This window comes from Coenobita brevimanus, chromosome 82, assembly GCF_032717465.1.
Source record: "Coenobita brevimanus isolate Jiangsu-jjx chromosome 82, ASM3271746v2, whole genome shotgun sequence".
Lineage (NCBI taxonomy): Eukaryota > Metazoa > Arthropoda > Malacostraca > Decapoda > Coenobitidae > Coenobita > Coenobita brevimanus.
This window is the reverse complement of record NC_137035.1, coordinates 16,927,953-16,953,539: the sequence shown is the minus strand read 5'-3', so window position 1 is coordinate 16,953,539 and position 25,587 is coordinate 16,927,953. Positions and strand designations below refer to the sequence as shown.

The window sequence follows — 25,587 nt, the reverse complement described above, 5'->3', positions numbered from 1 at the left end:
GAAGTTAAAAACAAGATCACAAGAGACAAAAAGGAGATGGCAAATGTAATGAGCTTACTGAAAGAAGTATCAGAGGAAATCTGTAGTAAAGACATAGAGGAACACAAAAGGTTAGGGAAATACGAGAAAAGCAAGACAAGACCTCTAAAGGTGACTTTCCAGAGTGTAAACACTGTGGAAGAGATACTAAAAAATGCAAAGAATCTTATGGAAAAAGAGGAGTTCAAAAATGTATGGATAAAAAGATGTCTAACACAAGAGGAAATGGAATTACTGAAAGAGAAAAGGGAGGAAGCAAAAACAAAAAATGAGGGAAGATCAGAAGAGGAGAAGAAGAAATTTTTTTACAAAGTAATAGGATTGCAGGTACGAAAGTGGTACACAAACAGGATGGAAGAAAAAGGAGGAAGGTAGTAGAACCATGCCAGGACAAGTATATAAACAAGATGATAAAGTTGATGTACTCAAATGTGGATGGAATGGTATCTAAATTACTAGAGATGAATGATTATGTCAGAGAAAATGAACCACAAATAATATGCCTAACTGAAACAAAATTAATACCAAGGATATCAAATGACATACTAAACTTAGAGGAATACAATATATGGAGAAGAGACAGATATTTAAAAAAAGGAGGAGGAATTATAATATTAACTAAGAAAAATCTAAAAGTCAAGGAAATAAAACTAGATATACCATCACAAGTAGAACTGATTGCAGTAGAGATCGACACATCTGAAGGTAAAGTAATTGTAGCAAATTTGTACATGCCACCCAGATCAAACACATGGGAAAGAGACGAATATGAGGACCTGGCAGAGAGTACAATTCAGAGTGTAAGATCATTGCTACATAAAATGGAAGAGAAATCGGAAAGAATTATACTAACTGGGGACTTCAATACAAATGTAAATTGGAATACTCTAGATATAAATAGCCAAGAAAGCTGTTGGGACCAAAAACTCCTGGATCTCGTACAAGAGTTTTTCTTAACGCAACATGTGAGGGAAACCACCAGAAAAAGAGGACTTGATGTACCTTCAGTGCTAGATCTAATATTTACAAGGCAAGAAAATGATATTGACAGTTTAATATATCACCCTCCACTCGGCAAAAGCAATCATGCAGTACTAAACTATAACTTCAGGATAGCATATGACATAGTAAACAGCAATGATAGTTACAAAAAGAGCCTAAACTATAAAAAGGGAAATTATCAAGACCTAAAGAAGTATTTCTTAGAAGTTGATTGGGAAAATGAGCTTAGAGGACAAGATTTAAATTAAAATTTTGTGAATTTTATGAAATAGGAGTCCAGAAGTACATTCCACAGCACAAAGAACCAGATAAGAAAATACAGAAATGGTTCAATACAGAATGTAAAAAATCAAAAGAAAGAAGAGATTTGTTGTGGAATAGATACAGAAGACACAATAGTGAAAGGGCGTACAATAATTACAAACATGCAAGAAACGACTATACAAGAATAAGGAGGGAAGCCCAAAAACAGTTTGAGGAGGATATAATAAATAAAAGTAGTGATCAACCAAAGCTGTTTTACAGCTATATCAGAAGCAAAACTAAAGTAAAAGATATAATACAATCCATTACGGACGAGGGAATCACTTATACACAAGAGAAAGATATTTGTGAAGCACTAAATAAGAATTTCCAATTAGTTTTTACAGAAGAAAAAAATTTTGAGAGGGACTATGTGGAACACGCATGTCCACACATACTACCAGATATACAAATAGCAGAAAAAGTAATACAGGAGGAGTTAAGTAGATTAGACAGAGGAAAAGCAAGTGGTCCTGATGAAATTTCATGTTGGGTATTACGAGAATGTGCAAAGGAGTTATGTAAACCATTATTTTTAATTTTCAAGAAATCCTTGAGTCAAGGTAAACTACCAGATATTTGGAAAAAAGCAAATATTGTCCCCTTATTCAAGAAAGGAAATAGACAAAATCCACTCAGCTACCGACCAGTATCACTGACCAGTGTTGTAAGCAAGGTATTAGAAAAACTTATAAGAAAAGCTTGGGTAAATCATCTACAAGAACACAGTATGATAACAGAAAGACAGTTTGGTTTCAGAAAAGGAAAATCATGTGTTACTAATCTGTTAAGCTACTATGACAGAGTAACAAACACAATACAGGAAAGGGAAGGATGGGTGGACAGAAACTATTTAGATTTCAAGAAAGCTTTTAACACAGTACCACACCAAAGACTTTTATGGAAACTGTACCATCAAGGAGGAATTCGAGGCAAACTGTTTTGTTGGATGCAAGACTTTCTCATAAAAAGAAAAATGAGGACAGTACTAAGAGGAAACTACTCATCATGGAAAGAAGTGACTAGTGGAGTACCACAGGGTTCAGTGCTGGCACCAATCATGTTTTTAGTGTATATAAATGATATAAACAGTAACACTGGAAATGAGAGCTATCTGAATATGTTTGCAGATGATGCAAAAATACAAAGGAGAATTACTAACACAGACTCTTGTAAAGAGCTACAAGAAGAATTAAATAAACTTCATGAATGGAGTAGTACATGGCAAATGGAATTCAATGTGGACAAGTGTCATGTAATCAAGTTTGGTAAAAGTGGAAAAAGACTTGATTGGGATTATAAGTTAGGAAATAAAACCCTATATACATCAGAAAGAGAGAAAGACCTAGGTGTGATTATCAATAACAGACTATCTCCGGCTGACCACATCAGCGAGAAGGTACGGAACATGTATACATTGCTTGCAAATATGAGAATAGCATTCACATACATAAATGAAGACATGCTAAGAAGGATAATAACATCATTCATTAGACCAACCCTGGAATATGCATCAGTAGTCTGGAGTCCTCATCTCAAAAAGCACATAGACAAGATTGAAAAAGTTCAAAGGGCCGCTACAAGATGGATACCAAGCTTAAGGGACCTAAGCTACGAAGAAAGACTAAATAAACTGAATCTACCAACACTACAGGAGAGAAGGAAAAGAGTTGACATGATAATGCTATATAAATGCATATCAGGAAAGGAGAAAATAGACATAAATGATTACTTAACATATGGAGAAGCATCAGCAAGAGGACACTGCAAAAAACTGCATAAGGAGAGGTGATAAAGACGTAAGGAAATTCAGTTTCCCAAACAGAGCAACTGATCAATGGAATGCACTACCGAATGAAATAGTGTGTGCCAAAACAATTCACAAATTTAAGGATATGTACGATAAATATGGTTTAAGACACGGGACAGTACGAGCTTGACTCATTCCTGTAAAGATACAATTAGGTAAGAACAGATACACACAGCTTCCCATGCAGACGACATAACACTTACATGTACACACCAAAATGTAAACGCAGCTGCACACATCCTCCAACCTTACCTCAACTCACTACACGAATGGTTCACCACAAACAGGCTCAAAAGAGCTCCAGCCAAATCTACAGTGACCTTTCTCACAAACTGGACAGCAGAACACAGTCACATTCCACACCTCACCATAAACAAGAATTGCCTACTACACACACACACACACACATACACACACACACACACACACACACACACAAAGTCCTTGGTATAACATACAATACATTAATGTCATTTAAATAACACATCACAAACATTAAAAATAAAATAACATAAAGACTCAATGCCTTAAGGTCACTTGCCCATACAACATTTGGACACAAAAAAAGAAACCACCGCCACAGTACAATATATTCGTTCAGTGATGAATTATGCAAGCCCTGCTTGGGTTCCTAACCTCACTAAAACACACTACAACACTCTACAGACCATACAGAACATGGCCCTAAAAATAATCACAGGCTGCACAGCTACTACACCCACACACCACCTACATCAAGAAACCAAAGTCCTCAAAGTCAAGGATCATCTAGACATGAGAGGCACTCAAATTCTCACTGCAGCCTCCACAAACCCACAACATCCACAACTCTACATGGCAGCACATCCACACACACCAAGGAACATCAAAACAACACCCACCACACGATTTCGTACACAAATACAGTGGGTTTGCCTACTGCGCGAGCTCAAAGTGCGCGAATCGCATTGTGTGTGAGTGATCAAATATCATAACCAAAACCTTGAATGCACGCATTTACCTCACAGAATGCGAGGTAGAGGCAAGGAGTGGCTCAAAAACGCCATTTTCCATTACTACGCAAACCCCATCCCCACACAACGTGCCAATAGTGACCTAGAGGCTGGTGGGGAAGGTGCTCATGAGGAGTCTAAAGTAAGATCTTGACAATAACAACTTCGACAATATCGTTTTCGGCAATAACAGTAAGTTAGAATAGATACCCAGTTTCTATGATAACGACAGTTATTTCGCAAATACCAAGCTGTTATACTGCCAATAGGTCCATAACATGATGAGGAATGAAACAGATAAGCATGAGAGATGAAGGAAATTGCTGAAAATGTGAGCAGTAACGAAGAGGAGAGGGAGGATCCTCCCCTCACCACTTCCCCTGACTCGCGTGCCGCCGTCCCCTCCTCCTCCACTGCCCCACCTGGCTCACCAGCTGGGTCCCCCTCCACCTCCACAGCCCCACCTAACTCACCTGCTTCACCTGGCATACCTGCAACCCCCACCATAATGACTGTTGCTGCATTCTGGAACAAATGTAACATTCGACAGGCCGTAAATTTCTTCGTCAAAGCATGGAATAATACAACATTAGCAACCTTGGGGTGTGCCTGCTGAGATAGATGAGAATGGCAGTGCGTTAGTGGACATTTGTGCTGGGAGGGGGTTGGTGATAGCCAATACCCTCTTCAGGCACAAAATGATCCACAGGTATACATGGTGAGTGATGAGAAGGGTGGGTGGTGAACTGAATGAAAGGAAGGCAATGATTGATTATGTGTGTGTGGATGAAAGGATGTGAAAATGTGTAATGGATGCAAGAGCTTATAGAAGTTGGGGGAGTGGACTATCTGACCACTACTTGGTGGTGGCCAGAATCAAGGTCCAAATAGAATGGAGAAATAGAGGAAGGGAAGGACGGGAAGAGGGAGAATTTGTAAGGAGAGTGGACAGGTTACAAGAGGATGAGAAAAAGGCAGAACATAAGAGAGAAGTGCAGGAACGATTGGGCAAATATGGATTGGACCAGATGGGGGATGTGGAAGGTGTGTGCAGGGTATTTACAGAAGAAATATGTGCAGCATGTGATGTGTTGTGTGGGATGAAGAGAAGACGAAGGGGTGTGCAAGGAACAGCGTCGTGGAATGAAGAGGTGAGACAGGTTGTGGCACAAAAGAAGAAAGCATACAATGAATGGATGAGAAATAGGGGCGTGGAAGAAGTTGAGAGGCGGAAGAGAGTTATATGTAGAAAGAATGAGAGAGGTGAAAAGATTAGCAAGAGAGAGTAAGAAGAGAGTGGATGAGGAATTTGGAAGGAACTTGAGTGTAAAATGAAGGGACTGTAAGAAAATGTTCTGGAAAGAGGTGAAAAAAGTAAAACAGGGTGGAAGTGAAGTTAGCAGGGGAGTGAAAGATAAAAATGGTAGATTACTAGTCGAAAAGGGAGATAAAGTGAGCAGATGGAGAGAACACTTTAAGGAATTGTTGAACATACAGGACGGAAGGAATGCGACTATAAGTGGCTGGGGAATGGCTGGGAGAAGAAGGGAGGTGAGAAGACAGGAAGAAATCAGTAGGATAAAAGTTGTGGAAGCAATGAAGAAAGTTAAATTGGGGAAAGCCCCAGGAATTGATGGAGTGTGTGGTGAAATGCTGAAGTATGGGGGAGAGATAGTAGTAGAATGGATGTGGAAGATGTGCAGATTGGCCTGGGAGGAAGGTAGAGTCCCGGAGGATTGGAAGTCAGGTATAATTATTCCCTTGTACAAAGGAAATGGGGAAAAAGAAGTGTGTTGTGATCATAGGGGCATCTGTCTTCTTAGTATAATAGGAAAAGTGTATGGTAGGATACTTACTGACAGTTAGAGATAGAACAGAGGAATTAGTTGGAGAAGAACAGGGAGGCTTTAGGAAGGGAAGAGGTTTTGTAGATCAGATATTTATTCTTAGATCTTTAGTGGAAAAGTTTCTAGAGAAGGGAAAGAAGTTGTATGCGGCTTTCATGGATTTGGAGAAAGCATATGACAGGGTGGATAGACAAGGATTGTGGAAAGTATTAAGAATATATGGAGTAGATGGGAAGTTGTTGAATGCTGTGAAGAGTATGTATGATGGTGCTAAGGCTGCAGTGCATGTGGATGGTGAACTGAGTGAATTTTTCTCTTTGAAGGTTGGGTTGAAACAGGGATGTTTCATGTCTCCATGGTTGTTCAATCTGTACATGGATGGAGTAATAAAAGAGGTACAAGGTAGGGTAGTGGATGTTGGAGTGGCCCTGGTGAGAGAGAGCAGTATTTGGAAACTCCCTGTACTGTTGTTGGCAGATGATACTGTGTTGTTGAGTGAAGACGAAGGAGAGCTGCAAGGCTTGGTGGATGAGTTTAGGAGAGTGTCAAAGAAAAGGAATCTAAAGGTGATTGTAGGGAAGAGTAAAGTGATGGTCTTTGAGAGAGGTGAAGTCAGTGAATGTACAGTGAGATTGGATGGTGAGGAATTGGAAAATGTGAGTACATTTAAGTACTTGGGTAGTGTGATGAGTAAGGATGGAGGTTTGGAGGGTGAAGTGCTTGAAAGGGTACAGCAGGGAAGAAAGGTTGCTGGTTCCTTGAAAGCAGTGATAAGAAGCAGGGAAGTGAGCATGGAAGTGAAAAAGTTACTACAGGACAGTATTGTGATACCAACTCTAACGTATGGAAGTGAAGCTTGGACGTTGCTGGAAAGACAGAAGTCAAGAGTGAGAGCAGTGGAGGTGAGTTATTTAAGAAGAGCCTGTGGAGTCACATGGAGAGACAGGCTGACAAATGAGGATATAAAGGAGCGTTGTGGTGTGGATTTGGATGTGATAGGAAGCGTTAGGAGGAATACATTGAGGTGGTTTGGCCATGTGGAGAGGATGGAGAGTGAAAGACTGATGAAGAGAGTGTATGTGAGTGAGGTGGAGGGGGGAGGAGGGAGGGGGAGGCCGAGGATGAGATGGAGGGATGGCGTGGAGAGGTATATGAGAGAGGGGGGTGTGAGTTGGAAGCGGGGCAGTGAAATGGCGGGGGACAGAGCGACGTGGAGGCGATTTGTTTGTGGCCACCCCGAACGGGATTGAGGCATCTGGCAATAGATAGATAGATAGATAGCAACCGTTAAACAAGCGTGATGCAGCCGGGGTGGCAGTGGGGGCACTCTAAGTGTGTTACCATGCCTTGGAACCCGCAAGTCCATCAGGCCTGTTGTCTACTGTTGTTAAGATGACTGCCCATATTTTTGTTATTGTAGCTATATCTGTAGTACAATGTCTGAAAAATCTGACCTTTAATATGTCTCTAAGAGCCAAAAAATGTCTGGGTATGAGGGGGTACCACCCATGTTATTTTTCTCATAAGATTATGTATTCTCGGTGCACAATTTCACTGTGTGCGAGGACCAGGACCACCCAATCCTTTGCACAATGTGCGAGCCCACTGTACTGTCATCTGTCCTCCCTCACCTGCCTCAAACCAGCTTTCAGAAGCATATCCATACTCAGATCACTCACCACTACATTCAGTCACTTAAAGACAACACACAGCTGCATGCATAACCTCCTGATATCCATCCTTCTGAATCATGTTTCCCTCGTGAGGACAGGGTTCACCTGGCCAGGCTGAGATGTGGGCATCATCCAGCTCTCTTAAGTTACCAGAAGAAGCTGGATGACTCCGTCACTGATGCCTGTCCAGGATGCAACACAGCACTGCATACTATTAAGTACATTATGGAAGACTGCATTGCACACAATCACCTACGCCATCAACACAACACACACTCCTTGAGAGCTCTGTGGGAAAGCCCGATCTTGGCCATGGCCTTCTTTAGCGACTCAGGACTGTTCAGCCAGACTGCCTAGGGAACAACTACTACTACTACTACTCAGTCAATCAGCATAATAAAGAAAACCATCAACTTTCCTTTTACGAGAACCCTGGCTTTTCTGTCAATAAGAGGTGGCTGGTGGTTTATTCATCATATAATGCCATCAAGGGAAACACTGTAGAATGGTCATCATCAGGCTGATGATGACCAGCCTGTCATCTACCCTTCCATGTACTGAACCATGACTTAGCACTGGGTCTTTATACCTCAACATGGGTAATATGGGATTGGCTGTTACTATCTTTTTTTTTTTTTTTTCTAACCATAAATAAGTATACACTATTATTTGTATGTTGTTCTGTGAAAAGGATAGACTGGAGAGGAAGGAAGTTTCCAGGCAACCAAAAACCCTTGTGGATGTGTCCCTGAGAAGCTGCGTAGGTGGATGCAGGTGCACATTTTAACACTGAAACAGGGTGATATCCTTTTTAACTGACATTACTGCTACCAAACAGTTTTATTTAAGACAGACCTCTGGTAGTGAAGGGGTTCATGAAGGCTATTTCTAACTACTTGTACTCCTGTTCAAAATATCTCTGCCAAACTGAAAGGAAATTTTTGTACGCTGCAATAATATACTGTCTGGAGTCAAGTGGGGTTGGTGGAGGATTAGTGCCCCTCCCTGTGAAAAAAATTAACTCTAAGCCCTTGGCCACCCCGTTTGGGATACATGGCGTCTGGCAATGAATGAATGAAATGAATGAGTATACTTTATCTGACTGAAGGGGTTAAAATAATAGGTGAGACATTAGCAGCCTTGGAGGAAGGTCATGATGCACTGAAGCATACCAAATGCAGACAAGAATCACTGCAACCACTCTTCAGCCCAGAGTCTGAAATTATCCCTCTCATCACTGTTTCTAACACTTTAGTATTGAAAGTGGCTTGATTCTGCACTGCCTCCAAAGGGAAAGTGTAGGGTGAAAAATTTGTTTTGATTATGAAGACCCCCCTTTCTTTAACCCGTTAACTGCTCATGGCGGTTTTTTTGAGGTGTCCGTGTTGAGCAGACATAGGGGTAAAAATGAAATCTCCCAAAGGCCAAATTTTGTCTTAAGAATTGAGAGAACACATGCCAAAGCATATTGTAAAGAAATATTAGCTCAATATTTACCTTGGTAAGGCCATGGATGAACATCGAAGTGTCTGATTCCCTACTGGAATGTATGGTTTTCATTTTCTTTTTCTTTTTCGGTTTTGAAGGCTCAAATATGCTTGCATGGGTTGGCCTTGGTCACCATGGCACTATATTCAAAAGTCACCTGCGCAGCCAGGGCTGTATTGAGCAGTCGCACTCGGAACAGCCCAGGCTGTATAGAGCAGTTAATGGGTTAATAACTCTTTTGTCCATTCCCTGATTTCCCTGTTAACTTGTCCCTTTCCTGAGTTCCCATATCTTAACTTGAACTTTTTTCCTTCACTCGGTACAGAGAACCCGAGCCACAAATATTAGACTACCAGACACAACAATACAAGCTTCTGCCTCAAATTGCCTCAGTGTTTGCCCTGACATTCTCTGCACGTGCTCTTCAGGAAGTGTACATGAATACTGTGGCAGGAATTGATGATGGGAAGGTGGACCTGCTACCGGAGGTATATAATTTATGTACAGTATTATAGTTTTTGTGCACCCTTCTCCTGCTCTCCCTTTCTCTCTCTTCCTTCATATATGCCTTGTTGTATTTACTTGTTGTATTTACTTGGTTGTGGTATACAGGATTTGAGTTAAGTGTCCATATCTACTTTTATCCAATCTAGTAGTAGGTGGTGGCAACCATCACCCACTCGATGTGGTGCTGCCTTCTTCTTCCTTCACCTTAATCATTCTTTTTCTGTGTCTACCCTCCTCTTTTTTTGTTACTCTTTTTTCCTTGTCAGGTGGCTTTACACTGAGTTACAACCCAAATGGTTTCCTATAAGCCAGGAAACCATTTACAACACTGGGTGGTAACCCTATAACCAACCCAAATAATGTTCCCTATGTGTCAACAAAAGAGTTGGTGGAGGGTTAGTGCCCATCCCTGTAAAACAACTAAATTACAAATGGCCATCCCTCAAGGATTAAGGTGTCTGGCCATAGATAGAAAGAAACAGTTTTAAACACATGGATATTTTCTGCCTGCACCTCCTATTCCAGATATCTGTTCTTCAATTTAGGAAACTAAATTTTTTCACACCACTGAGACAGCTGCTCTTCCTCAATTCGTATTCATGTCCTTTTGTCCTTCCATCATCAGCTGCAAAAACATCACCTTTGTTCAGTTGTTCCACACTTCTTACACGGTTGTACTACACAATTTTGTGTGTGTGTGTGTGTGTGTGTATTTACCTATTTGTAGTATACAGGAATTGAGCAATGCTCGTGTTGTCCTGTCTCCATATCCACATTTATCAAGTCTATCTTTACACACATGAATGTTTTTCTCATGCACCACCTCTTTGTCTGAGTCGTTCTAAATATTTAAGAATATACCTAATTGTGATATACACAGAATGTACTATGCTCGTGGGTTTCCATCGCTGTTTCTCAATAAGTCGAATTTAACTTTAAACTCGTTTAAGTTTTTAGACTGGACGATCTCTTTGTCCAGGCTATTCCATAAGTCTATACTATGTGTGTGTGTGTGTGTGTGTGTGTGTGTGTGTGTGTGTTCTTACTTAATTGTTCTTACATAATTGTATCTTTAAGGAATGAGTCAAGCTCATCCTGTCCCATGTTTTGAACCATTTTTATCATACATATCCTTAAATTTATGAATAGTTTTGGCACACACTGTTTCATTTGGTAGTGCATTCCACTGATCAATTCCCCTATTTGGGAAGCTGAATTTCCTTACATCTTTATCACCTCTCTTTTTATGCAGTTTTTTGCAGTGCCAACTTGCTGATGCTTCCCCATAGGTTATACAGTATATTCATTTATGTCTACTGTATTTTCTATTTCCCTGGGATGCATTTATATAGCATAATCATGTCTCCTCATTTCCTTCTCTCCTGTAGTGTTGGTAGATTCAATTTTTCTAGTCTTTCTCCATAACTTAGATCCCTTAAGCTTGGTACCAATCTTGTAGCTGCCCTTTGTACTTTTTCAGTCTTATCTATGTGTTTTTTGAGATTAGGATTCCATACTACTGATGCATACCCCCGGATTGGTCTGATGAATGATGTTAATTATCTTTCTCAACATGTTTTCATTTCTATATGTGAATGAAATTCTCATATTGGTAAGCAGTGTATACATGTTGCGTATCTTCTCACTGATGTGGTCAGCCGAAGGTGGTCTGTTATTAATTCTAATCACTTCTAGGTCCTTCTCCCTTTCTGATATATGTAGGGTTGAACTTCCAACTAATAATCCCAATCTGGTCTTTTTTCACATTTACCAAACTTAATTACATGACACTTGTCCACATTAAATTCCATTTGCAATTTACTGCTCCATTCATGAGACTTAGTTCATTCTTCTAGTAGCTCTCTCCAAGAATCTGTGCTATTAATTTTCCTTTGTATTTTTGCATCATCAGCAAACATATTTAGATAGCTTCCATTTCCAGTGTTATTGTCTATGTCATTTATACATAATAAAAACATAACTGGTGCCAGCACTGACCCATGTGAAACTCCACTAGTTACTTCCCTCCACGATGAATAATTTTCCCTTTGTATTGTTCTCATTTCCCTTTTTCTGAATCCTGCATCCAACAGTAAATGCTGGCTTGGATACCTCCCTGATGGTACAGTTTCCATAAAAGTGTTTGGTGCAGTACTCTGTAAAATGCTTTCTTGAAATCTAAATAGATATTGTCCATTCATCCTTCTCTTTTCTGTAATGTTTCTGTAATTCTATCACAGTAGCTTAATAGATTAGTAACACATGATTTCCCCTTTCTAAAACCATACTGCCCTTCTGTTATCATACTGTTCTTCTAGATGTTTACCCAAGCTTTTCTTATCAGCTTTTCTAGTATCTTACAACACTGGTCAGGGGAGCTGGTCAGTAGTTTAGTGGATTCTGTCTATTTTCTTTCTTGAATATGGGAACAATGTTTGTCTCCTTCTATATATCAGGTAGTTTACCTTGACCTATGGATTCCTTGAATAATAAATACAAATGTCTGCTTAACTGTTCAGCACATTCATGTAGCACCCAACCTGAAATTTCATCAGGACCATAGGTTTTTCCTTTGTCTAATTTACGTAACACTTTGCGTACTTCTTTTTCTGATATTTGAATATCTGGTAATAGGTGTGGGCATGCATGTTCCATTTCATCTCTTTCAAAATTATTTTCTTCTTTAAAAACTTATTGGAAATTTTTATTTAGTGCTTCACAAATATCTTTCTCATGTGTAGATGATCCTCTTGTCTGTAATGGACTGTATTTTATCTTTAACTCTGGTTTTGCTTCGGATATAGCTGTAAAATAGCTTAGGATGATCACTACAGTCAAGTTGCCTAAGACGCGGCTAATTGGTTCTGGATGGCACCCGTGCCATAGAAAACCATGCCAAAGAAATAATTAAATCTATGGGAAAAATGGTATTTGGTTATTAACGTTCACCCAAAATCCCTCTTTTCACCCCACTTTTCCCAATTTCTCCCCACTTTACACACACACACAATCAAGCAATCAATCAATGCATGTATTGCATGTAACAATACGCACAAAAAAAACAAGAGGGTGATCAGCCTTGTGTCTGCTTGGGCAATACCACGCGCTGCAGACTGAGCGAAAAAAAGCTCAGCCAAGTAGACACAGATCAGCTGACCAATCAAAACATTAAAGATGGCAGAGGCTGCCTGGTCAAGCACTGATTGAAGAAGTTTATTTGATAAAGTTTGTATGCTTGTGTCAACAAAACTCACATTTAACACATTAATAATCATTCTTATGTACGTGATGATGATGATGATGGGAGGCATTATACTTTGTCTTAGCTCAAAGAGAGGTGCTTCATCACTAACCCGTTCATAGTGGTTTTACGAACAAACCTATAAACTAGTCACAATACTGAAAGTATCTTTAATGTTTCATTACTTAACACAATGAATTGGGTGAAGTTTAACCTCCTCATAAGACAAAAAAGTTCACAGTTGGAGCTGAAGTGGTCGCCATCTTCACTGTTTACAAACAGGAGCACGCCGACTACCAGGGGAATATGCCCAGGCGTTTCAAACCTTGCCGCGCCCACACCACGGGAATTTTATGCATGTGGTTCATTTTCAGGGGGTCTGTCACCTTGCTGTGTCCAAGAAAACCATGCCATGGAAGGACGCGCCATAGGCGACTTGACCATACATTTATTTATACACTCAAATCTCGAGTACCACGGGCAATAGGGACTGGACAAGGACCGTGGTACTCAAATCCGCGTCACTCAGACAATATGTTTACGTGTATAATGGTACAATGTGTTCTGGCAACTTTCCATAACTCTCACTTTTACCTCTTCTTACAACCTAACCCTACGTAAATTACCCCCACTTGCACCAACGATCAGGTAAAACACTGAAAGAGATATAACCATTGTAATTAAAACCATCAATGGTATTAAAAATTGCTTTAACAAAAACAGAAGTTGGGCTGGGTACCCTTTTTTTTGACACACAGCTCCCTGGTATTTTCCTTCCACCCCTCAACCCCAGTGTTGTTGTCAAAGCTTTGCCTTATGTTGTATCATGTGGCCTTCAGGAGAGACCATAAGCAGGCCATGTGGTTACACAAAAATTTATGGATCTGACAGTTTTAGGGGACAAAGTAGAACGAAAATTTGTGCTAACCAAAAAAAATTATTCTCATCCTTGTATTCTCATGAGTTAGCGTTTCGTTTCACATTCTTCGTTTGATATCGCGCTTCCCTACACATTTCCGACAAACTAAGCATATGGCTAAACTGCTGTCAGTCCGAAATGTGTTGGGAAAAGCGATACCGAACGAAGAATGTGAAACGGAACGCTAACTCATGAGAACACATGGATGAAAGAGTACTTTTTTTCTGGTTTGCAAACATTTTCGTTCCATTTCGTCCCCTAAAACTGCCAGACCCATAAATTTTAGTCTAACCATACGGCCTACAGTCTCTCCCGAAGGCCACATGATAAAAGAAGATGAAACTTTGACAATATGGGTGAGGAGTGGGGGAAGAGTGACGGGAAGCTACGTATCAACACAAGGGTACCCAGCCCGACATTTGTTAAAGCAATTTCTAATGTGTGTGGAATAACTGAATAACTGAAACAAAATGGAGAGGAGAAATGTGAGAGAATGGGAGTATGGATGGGGTATATGTGCAGGAGTAGGTGAGAATGAGAGGACAAAGGAAGGAGTATGTATAGTTGTGAGTAAAAGATGGAAGAAGAGCATAAGACAGTATGGATCACTTGGGTCAAGGATTGTGTGGGTAAGGTTGAAAGTTGGGATACAAATGTGGGCGACTGTGTGTGTATGCGCCAACGCAAGATCATGCTAGCAGAGTGAGAGAAGAGTTCTGGAGAACTGTGGAAGTGTGCATGGAAAAGTTTGGAAGGAATGAGAGAGTGTTTTTGATCGGTGATATCAATGGTAAAGTAGGGAATGTGAAGGTGGATGGAATAGTTGGTGAGTGGGGTGTGCCTGCTGAGATGGATGAGAATGGCAGTGCATTAGTGGACATTTGTGCTGGGAGGGGGTTGGTGATAGCCAATACCCTCTTCAGGAAGAAAATGATCCACAGGTATACATGGCAAGTGATGAGAAGGGTGGGTGGTGAACTGAATGAAAGGAAGGCAAAGATTGATTGTGAGTGTGGATGAAAGGATGCAAAGGTGTGTAATGGATGGAAGAGCTTACAGAGGTTGGGGGAGTGGACTTTCTGACCACTACTTGGTGCTGGCCAGGATTAGGATCCAAGTAAGATGGAGAAATAGAGGAAGGGAATGACGAGACGAAGGAGTAGTTGCAAGGAGAGTGGAAAGGTTACAAGAGGATGAGAAAAAGGCAGAGCATAAGAGAGAACTGGAGGAACAATTGGGCAAATATGAATTGGAGCAGATGGGGGATGTGGAAGGTGTGTGCAGGAAATTTACAGAAGAAATATGTGCAGCATGTGATGTGGTGTGTGGGAGGAAGAGAAGACGGAGGGGGGTGCAAGGAACAGCGTGGTGGACTGAAGAGGTGAGACAGGTTGTGGCACAAAAGAGGAAAGCATACAATAAATGGATGAGAAATAGGGGCGTGGAAGAAGTTGAGAGACGGAAGAGAGAGTTATATGTACAGTAGAAAGAAAGAGAGACGTGAAAAGATTAGTAAGAGAATAAGAAGAGAGTGGATGAGGAATTTGGAAGGAATTTGCATGTAAAGTGGAGAGACTGTAAGAAAATGTTCTGGAAAGAGGTGAAAAGAGTAAAACAGGGTGGAAGTGAGGTTAGCAGGGAAGTGAAAGATAAAAATGGTAGATTACTAGTGGAGAAGGGAGAAAAAGTGAGCAGATGGAGAGAACACTTTAAGGAACTGTTGAACATAGAGGATGGAAGTAATGCGAGTATAAGTGGCTGGGGAATGGCTGGGAGAAGAAGGGAGGTGAGAAGACAGGAAGAAATCAGTAGGATAGAAGTTGTGGAAGCAATGAAGAAAGTTAAATTGGGGAAAGCCCCACGAATTGATGGAGTGTGTGGTGAAATGCTGAAGTATGGGGGAGAGATAGTAGTAGAATGGATGTGGAAGATGTGCAGATTGGCCTGGGAGGAAAGTAGAGTCCCGGAGGATTGGAAGTCAGGTATAATTATTCTCTTGTACAAAGGAAATGGGGAAAAAGAAGTGTGTGGCAATCATAGGGGCATTTGTCTTCTTAGTATAATAGGAAAAGTGTATGGTAGGATACTTATTGACAGTTAGAGAAAGAACAGAGGAATTAGTTGGAGAAGAACAGGGAGGCTTTAGGAAGGGAAGAGGTTGTGTAGATCAGATATTCATTCTTAGATCTTTAGTGGAAAAGTTTCTAGAGAAGGGAAAGAAGTTGTATGCGGCTTTCATGGATTTGGAGAAAGCATATGACAGGGTGGATAGACATGGATTGTGGAAAGTATTAGGAATATATGGAGTAGATGGGAAGTTGTTGAATGCTGTGAAGAGTATGTATGAGGGTGCTAAGGCTGCAGTGAATGTGGATGGTGAACTAAGTGAATTTTTCTCTTTGAAGGTTGGGTTGAAACAGGGATGTGTCATGTCTCCATGGTTGTTCAATCTGTACACGGATGGGGTAATAAAATAGGTACAAGGTAGGGTAGTGGATATTGGAGTGGCCCTGGTGAGAGAGGATAGTATTTGGAAACTCCCTGTACTGTTGTTGGCAGATGATACTGTGTTGTTGAGTTAAGACGAAGGGGAGCTGCAAGGCTTGGTGGATGAGTTTAGGAGAGTGTCAAAGAAAAGGAATCTAAAGGTGAATGTAAGGAAGAGTAAAGTGATGGTCTCTGAGAGAGGTGAAGTCAGTGAATGTACAGCAAGGTTGGATGGTGAGGAATTGGAAAATGTGAGTACTTTTAAGTACAATACTTGGGTAGTGTGATGAGTAAGGATGGAGGTTTGGAGGGTGAAGTGCTTGAAAGGGTACAGCAGGGAAGAAAGGTTGCTGGTTCTTTGAAAGCAGTGATAAGAAACAGGGAAGTGAGCATGGAAGTGAAAAAGTTACTACATGACAGCATTGTGATACCAACTCTAACGTATGGAAGTGAAGCTTGGACGTTGTTGGAAGGACACAAGTCAAGAGTGAGAGCAGTGGAAATGAGTTATTTAAGAGGAGCCTGTAGAGTCACATGGAGAGACAGGCTGACGAATGAGGATATAAAGGAGCGTTGTGGTGTGGATGTGGATGTGATAGGAAGTGTTAGGAGGAACACACTGAGGTGGTTTGGCCATATGGAGAGGATGGAGGGTGAAAGACTGACGAAGAGAGTGTATGTGAGTGAGGTGGAGGGGGGAAGAGGGAGGGGGAGGCCGAGGATGAGATGGAGGGATAGGGTGGAGAGGTATATGAGAGAGGGGGGTGTGAGTTGGGAGCAGGACAGTCAAATGGCAGGGGACAGGACGTGGAGGCGATTTGTTTGTGGCCACCCCAAATGGGATTGAGGCATCTGGCAATAGATAGATAGATAGAATTTCTAATACCACTAATGTTCTTAATTACAATAAGTATATCTCTTTCACTGTTTTACCTGATGGTGCGTATAACTGTAGTGTAAGGTGGTACGCAGGAGTATAATTGAGAATATCTCTGACACTCCACATAATGCCCTATAGGCATAAGCTTCTCAGTTAGCTTCAGGACAACATATAAACTTTCACAGCAGCCAGGTTCACATCACTTCCTACGCACGATCATTATCTTCTCCTGGTCCTTCGAAATCGATATGATGGTGCTTTCATTCATGCCATACTTTTTTGCCACTTCGTAAATGTACGCTTTACTTAACCCCTAAACCACGGCTGTCAACAGCCGACCCCCCCCGTGTGTGGCGGGGTTTTATCGTGGTCTGAGTACCTGTAGGAAAATATTTGCCAAAAATCAGAGATTAACCCTAGAACATTATAATTTTTATGGCAGATAGTACTTACATTCAGCTTTCTCCAGAGACAGGTGTTGACCCATCGTGGACTACCCAAGGACTTGTGGAGACTTGCAAAGTTGGGTAACCAAATCTTCACTTTCACACCTCCAGCAACCCAGTTTCCCCTCTACCACAGCCTCATTCTGTCACAGTAAACTTTATACTACAACGTACAGGTAGTTTGGAATATGTATTTGTACAATAAGCACTGAAAATAAGGCTAAAATCAACGAAGCGTACGGCCGACATGCAGCGCGGCGGCGGTCTTCCCGTCACTCAACAAACATTTCCATTTTCACAGCTAAAAACACGTATACAGTAACCCCTCCAATATCCGGATCAACAGAGCCATCGGTAGGTTCGGATATTGGTTTCATCCGGATATTGGGCCCCAGCTTATGGACTTGTACTTATGGACCCTAACTGAGAGAAACACCTATACAACATGCATAGCACCTGTTTAACACCCAAATCACACCAATAAGGCACATAAATGACTGAAATAAATGCAAAAGAAACATAAAATGAGGGTTTAGACGTATGTTCATACATTAATAAACATTCTGGTACTTATGGACCCTAACCGAACCTAACTCTGAAAAACACATTCCAACTGCACATGCATGAGGTAAGTATAGTATGGAAAAAAGTACAGTATGACACATTCTGGTAAGTATAGTATGGAAAAAAGTACAATATGAAACATTCTGGCTACTTACAGCAAGTCCCTGGCCACCTCGATGAATAACCGCCTCCTCTCGGACTCTGACAGTAAGAACGATTTCCTGAAGCACTTGCAGTACACTCTTCCTGAAGTCTTGCACTGAACTTAGACTCTGACAATAAGAACGATTTCCTGAAGCACTTGCAGTACACTCTTCCTGAAGTCTTGCACTGAACTTAGTCAATAACACACAGAAGTCCGTTCTCTTCACAGTGTTCACTTTAGTCCAAATAATGTTCCAGTTAACTTTCGTGTTGCACATAAACTTTTCCCAATCTTTTCAATTTCTAAAGCCAAAACAAAGAAGGTTAGTTACGTTAAATTTTGTTTCCACAGAGTCTTTTCTCTCATTTCGAAAACCTTAACACAACACACCGTTTTTTTCCACTGCACATCACTCAAAATTCCCGTGTGGTCTAGTGGAGAAGTTCTTGCTGTTCATTCACTGTTAGAGTCCGAGAGTATCACTGGCAGGCGACCAAGGGATGCATCGGTGGGTCGTGGTGATGGCGTACCGACTACAGAAGACTCTGAAGATAGCCGCAAACTCACATCGAGCGGTGACTCCACTGTAGCTGATGTGCTGGGCTGTGGCTCGGAGCATGAGGGCCTGTCTTGGGGAGGCAACGGAGTGGAACCAGGGCTTGGCACAGCGGGGGTCACGGGCCTGAAAAAACTGTCAATCGTTGACTGACGCAAGGACCGACGATTCTGGCGATTGATGATGCGCTGCCGGAAAGCACGCACTTCCTCCACGAGTCCCAAGGGCCCCATCTCCCTGTCGCAGTCCGGGTGTTCCAGGTAGTCTAGGACGAACTCTAGATGTTCCCGGAGTGCGCTCAGCTTGGGGATGGCTGGAGTAGTGTCCTGCTGAGAGGAGTCCGCATCATCATCGCCTTCGTCGTCAGAATCTTCAAGTTCGGGACTGACACCAGCAACCGAAGATGCGATCTCGATATCAGACAACGTCTGATACCCAGGATCGCCCTCGTCATCGTCCAACCACTCATGAACATTGTCCACATCAACATCGTAGCCGTGCATGGAAGTCGTCCACGTCAAACCCTAGGAAATCGTACTCCACATCTGTTCAGAGAAGCAGACGAGACCAACCATTTTCAAGAGTTTTCACAGGGACTTCCTTCCATGCACTAGCCCAGTTGTACAGTGCAGACTTGATGTTGTAGCGACGAAGGTTTTCCAAAGTCTGCTTGCCTCGAGTGTCACGTCCTTCCCTGCGCTCGTCCTCGTCCTCGAGAACAACCATCACCTCGTCCAGGAACTTCCGACGGTACAGGCGCTTTGTTGCCACGATCACTCCTTGGTCCATGGGTTGAATGAGAGCAGTCGTATTAGGTGGCAGAAACATGCACCTAATACGACCATTCTCAGCAACCAGGTCCTTGTCGCAAGGGTGGGCAGGTGCATTGTCGAGGAGAAGGAGAGCCTTTACCTGGTCGCGAGGAATTCCCAGTGTCTTCGTCTGGTACTGGATGACCTCCTTGACGAAGTGACGGTGAAACCAGTCTTTGAAAATCACAGCTGTGAACCATGCTTTCAAAGAATGGTACCATACGACAGGAAGGACATCCATCACCCCACGAAGGCACCGAGGCTGCTTTGCACGGCCAACAATAACGGGCTTAAGCCGGTGCATGCCGTTAGCATTGGCACAACACAAAGCAGATATCCGTTCCTTAGAAAGCTTGCGGCCAGGTACACACTTCTCCGTCTCATCGGCTAGAGTGTTCGTTGGCATCAAGCGATAGAATAGGCCAGTTTCGTCTGCGTTATAGACTTGACCGAGAGTGAGGCCCTCCCTGTCGATCAAGCCTTTCACCTTGTGCCGAAACTCGTCAACTCCATCCTCGTTAGCGTCCAATGCTTCGCCATGTGCTTTACGGTTAGTAAGGCCATGTTGCAACTTGAATGCGAAGAGCCAACCCTCGGATGCCTTGAAGTCTAGGGCGTCGTGAAGCCTTGCAAACTTCTCAGCAGCAGCCTTCAGCTCCGTTCCACGTACCATCACACCAGCTGCACGTTGCTGTTGGTACCAAATCAACGTGGATCGGTCGATTTCTGTAAACTTGGGGGTAAACATAACCTTCCTTTCCACGTTGCGTTTGCTTCTCGACGAGAAGTCAGCCGTGTACTGCATGAGCTTGTCTCGGGAACGCTTGATATCGAACAAAGTCAACCAGGCCAGGTTAAACTCGCGGAGAATGCGTGAAGAAGACCAACCCGAATCAACTTTCTCCAATATCTCCCGTTTCTTCTCCAGAGTCAACACCACTCTCTTCCTTTTCTCAGGAGGCGGGGCCATCATCACACACACTAAGAGGAGGGCAGAGAGCAGCAGGAGGCCTTGCAGCAAGTACGGCACCACCACAAAAGCGAGCACGTGGGCGGCCATGGCGAAGAGTGTAGGTCCAGTCGCAGTGAGAGACAGGCGGGAAGTGGGGAGGATGCAGCGGCGCTTTATCGGACGTCGGAGGAATGACGAACCAAAACAATGCTCTCACGCGGCGCGCGCGGCAAGTTCAAATTACGGACGGCAAAAAATCGATTTTTTTTTTTTTAATTTTTTTGGATTTTCAGACCATTTTGGGAATGTTTGATCCCAGGACGATAAGGTTCGGTTAGTGGGGATGTTCGGTTATTGGGCGTCCAGATATTAGAGTGATTACTGTACTACATTATTTTCAATCATATTACTTCCCAAAAGATCACCGAAGCGCGATTTTTATTCTGCCTTACGTCCGTCACTTTATTCTCGTTCCTGTCGGCCGCTCGCACTGACTCGGAAAAGCTAGAACTCGCCATAATGTCACTGTGAAAGCCTGCGGTAAACTGACGCTAAACAGGGGCAAACCGCGCGAAAAAAAGCTAGTGTGACAACTGGGAAAACAAGCGTTTCCTATTAGTATAAACTGCTTGTGAGAGGAGAGCGCAGATTTACAGTTCTGAGCAGTCAGAGCTCTGCCATGTATCACAGCCAGGCTGGCCGGGCCGTGGTGGGGGGGGAGGGGGGAAAACGCGATACTTGGCAACAACGGAGGTCAGTAGTACAAAGGTAAAGTATGCTAATTGTAGCTAAAGGGTGGTGGTACTGATAGACAATACCAGCTGGAACATCCTTGCCCGCGTTTATTCAAAATTAACTCGAATCGCAAACGCGACGATCCGCCGTTATGTTCTTTTTGGCGATCGTCGCAAACGCGACGACCCGCGCTTCAGGGGTTAAAGCAGTAGAAGGACCTTACCAATTCAATTCATATTTCTCCAGTTTGTTTTCTGTGTTTTTCTGACTATTTTCAGGGTGGTAAATTACCATTTCCTGCTGAAAAATTTCCCACTTATTATCATCACGTTCCTTAAGCTGTATCTAGGATTGTCTTGACGTACTCAAAGGTGGTTTTCGTCTCCCAACTTCCCAACTGGATGCTAGGTTAGGTTAGGTTAAATTATTAGGTATAGTTAAGCTAGGTTAGGTCAAGTGTAGTTAAACACTTAGGACAGGCCCTTTCGCCGTAACCCTGACGAGTCAACGAGTTGACACAGTGGAATACAGCTAAAAACGATGGGGAAGCAGATTAAGCATGAAACGTTTATTTACCACCCAGAAGTAATCCGAAAAATGTAAGACTATCAGGAAGAAGAAGAGTGAAGAATGTGGAACTGAACGCCAACTTACGAGAGCACATGGTTTTAATATGTATATATATATATATATATATATATATATATATATATATATATATATATATATATTTTTTATTAGCAAACATTTTCGTTCAGTTTCATCCCCTAAAACTACAAAACCCATATGACTGTGAGATAGTAAGTGAGATGTGAGAAAGGACTTGATAGCCGTAGGCTCAGTCAGTCCAAAACGTGTTGGGAAGCACGAAATCAAACAAAAAATGTGTAACTGAATACTAACTTATGAGAACACATTGATAAAAGTTTTTTTTTTTTCCTAATTTGCAGACATTTTCGCTCCATTTCGTCCCCTAAAACTGCAAAACTCATTATGAGTGTGTGGTAGAACCAGGTGAGGTGCAAGAAAGGACTGGTAACCAAACACTCATTTAGTTGGAAATGTGTTAGGAAGCACGAAATTGAACGAAGAATGTGAAACTGGACACTAACTTACGAAAACACATAGATAAAAGAGTAACTTTTTCTCTAATTAGCAAACATTTTCATTCCATTTCATCCCTTAAAACTGCAAAACCCATTATGAGTGTGGGTAAGAACTAGGTGAGGCATGAGAAAGGACTGATAACCATATGCCCAGTTGGTCTGAAATGTGTTGGGAAGCATGTAATCAAACAAAGAATGTGGAACTGAACCCTAACTTACAAGAACACATGGATGAGATTTTTTTTTTTCCTGATTAGCGTACAATTTTGTTCCATTTCGTCCCCTGAAATTGTGAAACCCATAAATTTCGTCCAACCATTCAGCCTTGAGTGTGCCCAGGACGCATATTTCCATTCTGTATGCGTATTCATTTCACCACCAGGAACCCTCAGCCAGGAACGATCCTCGCCCAGTCGTTTCAAAACTAATGATAGGTTTTTCTCGAAAATATGCTAAGTGTGTTTCCCACGCAAAATTTTCTCACCTAACCTATCCCACTAGGGCAGTTTGGCTGAGGTGGCTCAGTGTGGTATTGAGATAAATGCCCATACAGAATGGAAATGTGCACCCTGGAAAGGTACCCAAAGTTTAGGGGGTGACGTCATCGCATGCGACTTTCAAAATTAGTCGCCAGGCCAGTTGACTTCCCACGTGAGCTCGAGTTTTTCCGCATGTTGACATGACTTGTCTCATTATGCTGACCGCATTAGAACAAAAACGTTTCTCAACTACGTGTTACTCAAGGATTGAGTGTAATGTCCTCCTCAAACTGTCTTCAGGCTTCCCTCCTTATCCTTGTATAACCATTTCTTGCCTGTTTATAGTTGTTATATGCCCTTTCACTCTTGTGTCTTCTGTATCTATTCCACAGCAAATCTCTTTTTTTCTTTTGATTTTTTACATTCTGTAATAAGTCATTTCTTTATTTTCATTCCTGTTTCTTTGTGCTGAGGGATGTAATTTGGGGCTCCTGTTTTATAAAAATCACAGAATTTTCTATTATAACATTTAAATCTCGTCCTCTAAGCTTCTTTTCACAATGTATTTCTAAGAAGTACTGCAATGTTGGGTCTGGTTAGTTCTTGGATGGGTGACCGCCTGGGAACACCAGATGCTGTTGGCATCCCTACGTATCAAGTGGGGTTGGTGGAGGATTAGTGCCCCTCCCTGTAAAACAATTAACTCTAAGCCCTTGGCCACCCCGTTTGGGATACATGGCATCTGGCAATGAATGAATGAATGAACTTCTTCAGGTCATGGTAGTTGCCCTTTTTGTGGTTTAGACTATTTTTGTGGTTTAGACTATTTTTGTAGTTTAGACTCTTTTTGTGACTCTCACTACTGGTAACTATGTCATATGCAGTCTTGATGCAATTTGATACTGCATGGTCACTTTTGCTGTTTGGAAGGTTATACATTATACTGTTAATATCATTTTCTTGCCTAGTAAATGTAAGATCTAGTACTGATGGATCATCAAGTCCTCTTTTTCTGGTGTTTTCCATTACATGCTGTTAGGAAAAAACTCCTGCACAATATCCAGGAGCTTTTGATCCCAATTACTTTCCCTTCAGATGTTAATCTCTAATTCAATCAGTTCTACTTGCGAGGGTATTTCTAGTTCTATATCTTTGACTTGTAGATTTCTCCTCCTTTTCTTAAATTTTTCTCTTCTCCATATATTGTATTCCTCTAAGTTAAGGGTATCGCCTGATATCTTTGGGGTTAATTTTGTTTCAGTTACACAAATAATATGTGGTTCCTTTTCTCTGGCATAGTCTTTCATCTCTGATAATTTAGACACCATTCCATCTACATCTGAGTGCATCAGCTTAATCATCTTGTTGACATACTTGCCATAGCTCGAGTCTGCTACCTTCCTTCTCTTTAATCCTTGTTGGTTATGTACCACTTTCGTACCTGCATTCCAGGTACACTGTAAAAAAAATTTACTCTTCCTCTGATCTTTCCTCGTTCTTTGTTTTTGCTTCCTCCCTCTTCTCCAGTATTTCCAGTTCCTCTTTAGTTAGGCATTTTTTAATCCATACTTTTTAAAATTCCTATTTTTCCATAAGTTTGTTAGCATTATTTAGTATTTCCTCCACAGTGTTCACACTCTAGAAGATTATGTTCAGAGGCCTTGACTTATTTCTCTCATATTTCCCTAGCCTTCTGTGTTCCTCTATATCTTTAACACAGATTTCCTCTGATACTGCCTTCAATATGTTCATTATATTTGCCATCTCCTTTTTGTCTCTCAAAATTTTGCTTCTTATTTCTTCTTCATCCATACCAGTGGTTATTATAGATTTGTTGGTATATGCTGAATCTTTGACCAGTTTTGGGTTGTTTTTAATTATTTCTTTCACCTTCTTTCTAATGCTTTTTACTTCAACTCGTTTCTAAGTCTTTCCTTACTTTCACTATTTCGGTATATGTAGTTTCTTTCTACTTCATCTTTGCAACTTTTCATCACTTTGTTCACCTAGGTTATCTTCTCTTCAGTATCACTGCTTTGGTCTATCAGACTGCTTGCTTCCCTAATTGTCTCTGTGTCACTTCTGAATTCCTCCATAATATTCTTATCGTTGACAACTGTACTTGCCAATTCACTAATCTTCCTTATAAGCGAACCTATCTTAACCGACAGTTCATCTATTCTTGTCTTTTTTGTTTCATTTTCTTTCTTTTGGATGCATAATTGCTCTTAATTTCATCTATTTCACTTTGAAAAGTTTTCTCCAGTTTATTCACTAACTCTGCTAATTTAATATTTGTTTCCCTTTCAACAAGTTTTGGTTTGAAATCATCATCCTGTTTTCTACCTTTATCCCTTTTCTTAACTCCTTCCATATTCATTATACTAAAGATGGTACTCATCTTGTGGTAATTTTCACTTAGAAAGAAAACTGCAACTTACAAGTTTGTATCTCCCTGCTACCCACCTAGTGACAGATGACACCAAGCTGATGATGCATTGTATCAGCAGATTCTTGCACTAAATGGATGTATTCTATCATCTGGACAACACTTTTGCTTATACCTACTCTATTACATTACAACATCATTTATTTTTCCCTAGT

The 25,587-nt window shown here is 41.5% G+C and overlaps 1 protein-coding gene across 1 annotated transcript in view; it reads left to right on the top strand.

Annotated features, from left to right (window-relative positions):
- LOC145409612 (peroxisomal acyl-coenzyme A oxidase 1-like) overlaps positions 1–25,587 on the top strand; it is a 215,424-nt gene that overhangs the window by 110,067 nt on the left and 79,770 nt on the right. The window contains exon 8 of the mRNA XM_080279965.1: positions 9,480–9,642. Coding sequence (XP_080136091.1) covers positions 9,480–9,642 — 163 coding nt within the window. The remainder of the gene's footprint in view (positions 1–9,479; positions 9,643–25,587) is intronic.